This window comes from Geotrypetes seraphini, chromosome 3 (genome assembly GCF_902459505.1).
Source record: "Geotrypetes seraphini chromosome 3, aGeoSer1.1, whole genome shotgun sequence".
Taxonomy (NCBI): Eukaryota; Metazoa; Chordata; class Amphibia; order Gymnophiona; family Dermophiidae; genus Geotrypetes; species Geotrypetes seraphini.
In genome coordinates, this window is record NC_047086.1 from 151,086,377 (window position 1) to 151,093,342 (window position 6,966).

The following is a 6,966-nucleotide window of genomic DNA, read 5'->3' on the forward strand; positions in this document are numbered from 1 at the left end:
CTCAGAGACAGTTCCCTTGGGAGCTGGCCATCCCAGGTTCATCTGCTAGTGGGTTTGAGTGCAAGTTTCAAGTTTCAAGTTTATTAAGTCTTGATGAATCGCCTATATAATTTGCTAGGCGATGTACAATAAAAATAACATGTATTAATAAATGAAACAAGTACAATGTTAAAAATAACATAAAAACAGATTTGTTATATAGACAAGAAACATACTTTACAAATTAATCAAAAACCTAAATTCATATTAATGTGAGGGTAAAACATACAAGACATGTGAGGCTAAATAGGGAAATAGTTACAATTTTGATAGAAGAGAGGAAGAAACATAAAAGGGAAAAACAAAAGGTGGGTAAGTGGTGGCTGTTTTTTTTAAAAAAGAAAAAACCGAAAATGTGTATAAGATTGTCAATTTTTACTACTCATAATAACCAGGCTGTGTGAAACTGTGGAGGTGTATCTGGGATCGGGGTCGACTGCACCCCCTCTACCAGGTCATGCGCATGGTGCGTTTCGGTGGCAGAGGTCCCTGGCCGCAGGACTCGGGCCAGTGGGACAGTCAGAAGATCAGCAATCTAGTTTGCAAGGCTTGTTGAGGCAGAGGATCTCCCTGTAATCTGATTCAGCTTCTTTCTTCAGCCTTCCAAACAGCATAGTACAGTGAGTATAGAGTGATAGTCTGTCACAGAGATTTGTGGGGGAGTGGTTTTTGGCTAGGTTGGAAGATAACCCTAGTCCCCCCCCCACCCCTAAAATCGCCACTTTTCCTGAGCTATTTCTGTTGATAATTGCATGGTCGCCATCTTGGATTTGTTTTAATTGTAATTTAAAGGGTTTTTTTTGTCTCTACAAGCTTTGTTTTTGCAAGAAAACCACTCAGATGGAGTTCCCAAGGAAGGATACTTTGAATTCTTGCCTTGTTTGTAGTGAATGGTTGTCTTACAAACAGTCGTGTTCAATGTGCTCTGTGGTGTGGGAGGAGAGGCGGAATTTCATCATCCCAAGAACCTTTGACCTCTGAAGAGGTCCTGCCACTGTTCCTGCCTGCAGGCATGAGAAAATGTCAAAGTGGGCCCCAAGGAGTATGCAATTGCCACCCCTAGGGTTACCAGGTGTCTGGATTTCCCCAGACATGTCTTCCTTTTGGCGGTCTTTCAGGGTATCCGGGTGGCTTTCCTATTTGCCGTCATTTGTCCGGGTTTCAACATTTAGGGGAAGGCGGTGGTGGAAGCGATGAAGGGAGACTGTGTGATGGACCACAACCTGCTGATTGAGCCTTCCCCTCTGTGAGATCTCAATTTTTGGGCCTCCTAAAAGCAGCGGTGAACAGGCTGCTCCTGGCCTGCTCACTGGGGCCTTCCCTCTGCCTTGACACTGATAACATCACTGATGATGTGGGAGAGGGAAGCCCTGGTGGGCAGGCCGGGTGCAGCTAGATCCGGGGTCCTAGTGTAAGAATGTTAATATGTGAGCAGATGTGTATCCATTTGTGCAGGAAATATGATCTGATAGCAATAATGTGAATAGTGACAGCATTAATGTGTAATTGTGAAATGGTGAACCAAAAATGTGAAGATATAGAAGCTATTTGTGGATGATGTGAAAGAATGTGAACATGGATAAATAAGTGTAAATCAGTAGGGGTGAGCAATGTGTATACATTTGGGAAAACCCATGCAGCCCTCTATAAAGATAAGTACCAGATAGAGCTAAAGAATGGTGGGCAAGTGACATGAAGTGATGATACAAAGGACATCAAAGAGAAGGGATCAGTATGAAACCTATCATACATACTTCAGCCTGTTCTCAGGGGAACCATAAGGATAACAACTGGAAAAACACTAAAAAGAACATATAGGCCTATGAGAAGGGCTGTAAAATGTAAAAGAAAAATGTAAAAAATAAGTTTGTGGTTTTTATGAATCAAATGAGAACAGTATGAAAAAAACTGTATGGAAACAAACTGATCAGAAAAATAAAACCTTAGTGCAGAAATGCTAAAACTCAGAGAGACAAAAATCAAAATTATGCCGAGGCAGACAAGAGCAAGCATGAAAACTATGCGCTGGCGTATGAAAAATGTGGTCAAGACATTGTGCAAGAGGTTGGAGCTTATATACCGGTTTGTGGGAAAAAAAATGAAAAAAGGTGACAACATGTGGAAACAGTCTGGTTTGTGTATATGGGATGAGAATAGGCATGGACTGTGGTCTACGAGGCAAGACAAAACAAGGGGGAGGGTCGGGTTAGTCATGGTGAGGTTTATAGCGCAGCGGGAGAGTGTGGGCATCTCTCCTGCTGCAAGAGGGTTGGGTCAGTCACGATGAGGTTTTCAGTGCAGTGGGAGAGTGTGGGCATCTCTCCCACTGCAGGGCAGGTCGGGTCAGTCACGGCAGGGAATTTAATGCAGCAGGGGGTGTGGGCATCTCTCCTACTGCTGGGGGGCGTTTGTTGGTTGATAGTGGGAGAGACTGAACATCTCTCCCACTATTGGTTTTTTTTTTTGGGGGGGGGATTCTTGACGCGTTTTTTCTGCTTATGTGCCCATTGCTGTCACAGGCAAAGGGCACATGCAAATTTAGCAAATCTTCACTGCTGTCCGCTGACCTTATTTACATGTGGGTTTTTTAAAAAATGTTTCACTTTTTTAGATTCATTATCAAAATGGCTGCGTTAGCAGACTGTCATTTTTTAACACGGGTTTTTGAAAATCCTGCTCTCAGGTCTACACAGATGACATGCAGCTAATCATACCCTTTGAACCTGACTTACCCATAACTGTTTGTGAAGGCTTTTTTGAGTTGAAATTTTATATTCAAACTGGATTTGAAGATTTCTGATGTTTATTGACCATTTTTAAGAGTGATGTTTGTTTAACATTTTATGCTTGTTACTATGGAAACCGTATAGGTAATATACAGTATATACATTTTAAAATAAATAAACTGACTACCTGTCTAGAATCAGTTCAATAATGCATTTAAAAAGACAAACTTTGCTCAAACCCAAGTAAAATTGAACTTCTGTAAGTGGGCACATACCTGACATCAAAATATCTTTTGGGAAATATGAACCACCACCCCAACACACACATACACACACACACTCAAGGCAGGAACTTTGGAATACAACTAGACTCAACACTTGCGCTGATCCCCCAAATCCAAGCAATCTTCAAGAGCTGCTTTATCATTTGTGACAATTACATTGCCTCTCTCCTTACATTGAGAACTCAAGTCTTGTCTCAGTTGTGCTTGTCATAATGACATTGACTGGATTACACTCTGTAATGCACTCTGCAATGGTCTGACTACAGAGGGACTGCACCAGCTTCAATTAATTCAGAATGCTGCAGCAAGACTAATAGAAAGTTGTAAGTAATCTGACACTTCACACCATTTTTGCAAAAACTTTACTGGCTGATAGTACAATACGGGGTAAATTTAAAACTCTCTAGCCCAGATGCACTAAAGTGAGTGATTGTCTAATGATCGTCGCTAAACTGACGATCAGATTTGCCAACTCAATGCACAGTATGGCTCACCGCGTTTTTTTGTGCACAATCACTCATTCTCCAATCCGGCCATGCAAATAAGGTCATTAATATTGAAATGCCATGTAAACTAGCAGAGCGATTGATGCTCTAACATGGCTTCCTGATTCACAAAAAAAGTGATCACTTTTAGTGAAAAAAGCTACTGGTCAAGACCATTCGCTTACCTGTCCTGCCCATAGTTTGCCCCAAAATTAATATATTTATAATATACCATACCTTTTTTTAATGGGCACAGATGCTGTGCATGTGTTACACAAGCACAATATCTGCCCCATTAAAAAAAATGTGAGGCGAGCTGCCCCCCCCCCAATGACAAGCCGCTGCATACACACAGAGCCCCCCCATGCCAGTTTATAAAATTGTCCTAATTGTGAATAGCACTTAAAGCTATCAAACTCAGATTTATTCTGTTTTGTTTTGTTTTTTTAAACTTTCAAGACTAATAAATAAAGAAATTGTAAAACAAGCAATGGAAAAAAACCACCTAATTTCTAATGTGAACGTTTTTTCTGCAGTAAGGATAAGCCTCTTGGCTTCTTTCAGTTTTGGAACGCCGACACATTCTCAAGCAGGACAAAGAGCATTACACGCACGTGGTCCCCTGAGGAAGGCAACTTAGCTTGCCGAAACCTGGATCCTGGTTGGGACTTTCCTAGGATCCCATTCATCTGGGATTTCAAATGGTCTTTTTAAAGACTTAGGACTTTTATACTGTTTATTCTTCTAGTGGTTTGAATAAATGTAACTACCGGTTGGTTCAGACATCTCTCTTGCCTCTTCTGTTGTACTTTTGTAAGGATAAGCTGACCAGAAATGACAATAAGATCAATATTTGACATTTTTATTCTGTACTTTATTTATTGGTTCCCCATATTCACACGCTTATAAACATATATATAATATATATATATATGTGTGTGTGTATGTATTTGTTGCAATTACTGATTGTGTTATCACTTATGAGCAAATAGTCTAATAAAGGGAAACATCCTTATTTGTTATTCTCAATGCAGCAAAAGAAGAAGAATGATAAATCAGCGAACAGGTTTGTGAGTGCCCCAAATCTAAGTGCCATGGAATCTAGTGGAGTGGGCAATGGACATCCTACCCGCTTGGAACCCATTCCTAATTCACCCATCCATGATATTGAGTTCAAAAGCAGCAAGCCACTTCCACAGCCAATGGCACCCAAGACATATTTGAGGTGAGTTGTGCCTCACCTGTCACTTGTTAAAACTTGGGAAACGTCTGACTTTGAGATTCAAGAGCTATTATCTTTAAAAATTAAAGACTACAGATATCACTGTGCATTATATTATATTTTATCTTTTATATAATACAGTTGTGACCTCTTTACAGTATTCTTTTTGTTATAGATTTTGTTGAAATATGAAACATATTTTTCCACATGTTAGAATTTATCAAACCTTTTACAAATTTATTCTATGCCGTTCTTGCTGTTTGATTAAATATTTTTCAAGTGTGTGTGTCATTTTACCAATTTTTAGTTTTAGATGCATGTGTATTTTGTAATGCTTTCATCTAATTGTTTTTCAGTGTACAAACTTTATTAATTTACTTGTTTGTTGTGCCATATTATTTCATAAGAAAAGGCATTCAGTATAACAATGGCCTTGTTTTTAGTTACTCGGTGCCGTTTTTAACTAATCAAAAGAAATTAGCATTCCATCTGGCCTGAAATTAAATGACATAAGGAAAAGGACTGTAAGCCAAACTGCCCCAATTATGAAGGCTATATAGGATAGTTGATACCCTGTATGCAGTTGGATTCAGAATGAAGAACAGATGTGTTGTGCCTAGTCTCAACTTGGCACTACCATACTATTCATATTAAACCTTCTGTCTGCAGATCCAAAGCATTTTATTGATAACAGCCCTAGAGATAACTTTTTGTCTGCCTCGTCACATGGTTCTAATCAAACATTGAATGTGAAAAAAATACTCTCAAGTTGACAATTCTGCAGCAACTGTGAACATGTTTTCAGATATATTGGTTTTGCTCCTGATTTTCTGTGCATAGGTTGTACATACATGTGATTAGATATCAGTAGCATGAGTATTATCTGTAGGAATTTCAGAAATGTGAATGCTACAGATTGCTTGCTCTTAGGTTCCTTGCCTAATTCCACTGATACAAATGGAATCATTTTGTTATGTTTCATGCTTAACATAAAAGAAACTAAACTTAAAACACTTGAAGTTGTTTCTTGGGACTAGCTTCCCTTCTGATAAATAAATATAGCAAATGTTTGTGCGGTAGGAGTAAAAGATAGAAAAACTTCCATTCCATTATTACATACCTTTTGAGTTTGTAGTAATCCTTTTCAACTCATCTCCGTAAAACTACTTTTACTTGTTTGTGGAAGCAGCTTAAAATGTGTATTCCTATTAAATCTGAGAAATCCATCATTAAACATATTTCTGAAAGAATGCATTTTCATCATCATCCTCAAAACTGACACATTAAATAGTTTTAAGTTCACTGTACACTAGCTAACAATGTTTTTCTTTATCTTTTGATGAGGCTGTTAATTGGCATTACCTATGCTGCTGATGCACACTAGTGGAATGGATGATCACAGGTGCTGCAAAGTGAAAATAATTTTTGAACAAACAGAATATTTGATTTCTGTTATGAAGTAAACTGTACAATTGCTCTGTTATGATTTTTGCTTCTTTTTCTCCCCCAAACTAAAATTTACACACCTATTTGGTTGTGGGTTGTAATGTTTCTCTCTTTTATGAATTTAGCCCTCATCAGACTGAAGCTGTACCAGATCCTCAGCGCCAGGAGTGGTTTGCCCGATACTTCACATTCTGAGGGATGCTCTTTGTTACCCCTGTATGGCACAGCTTTGGTGTGGACTGTAAGAGCATGACCTTATACAAATCCTATGTGAAGAAGCTTTGCAGTAACCATGTCAGAAACTGAATAGAGAGTATGTCTCTCTCTCTGATTTGAAAATGCACTATTTTTCTTTTGAATTGTTAGAATCACTCTGTATGTTACCACACAATGTGTATAGCAATCACTATTTTTTATTTTTAATTAAAATGGAAATCTAAACTTTGTAATAAATGCATAATAAACTTCCATAGGTCAAAGAATGTGTTCTCACAGTTAGTTCTGCACATACATATTTTCCAGGGATTTCATTAAAGACTTAATATATATATAATAGGAGGGAGGTGGTTAATTAGATACACAAGGAGTGATTTTTTTCAATGTCCATCAGAATTCTGGTCATCCTACCTTTATGTTGTGGAGCAATACTTCTCTTATCTCTCCAGACTTGGTAAGTGTATTGGTATGTATTTGTGTACTCTGTTTCATGGTGGGTTAGCATGGATTTGGCCACCTGCCTGTTGACATCACAGACAGAAAAAACA

At 38.5% G+C, this 6,966-nt stretch overlaps 1 protein-coding gene across 6 annotated transcripts in view; it reads left to right on the forward strand.

Annotated features, from left to right (window-relative positions):
- The window catches only part of FAM184A (family with sequence similarity 184 member A), a 408,528-nt gene extending 401,858 nt beyond the window's left edge, over positions 1–6,670 (forward strand). For all 6 annotated transcript variants that reach the window (XM_033938486.1, XM_033938491.1, XM_033938492.1 and 3 more), the window contains 2 exons: positions 4,569–4,759; positions 6,328–6,670. In XM_033938486.1, the coding sequence (XP_033794377.1) occupies positions 4,569–4,759; positions 6,328–6,397 (261 nt within the window). In that variant the 3' untranslated portion in view covers positions 6,398–6,670. The remainder of the gene's footprint in view (positions 1–4,568; positions 4,760–6,327) is intronic.
- The last annotated feature ends 296 nt before the right edge of the window (positions 6,671–6,966 follow it).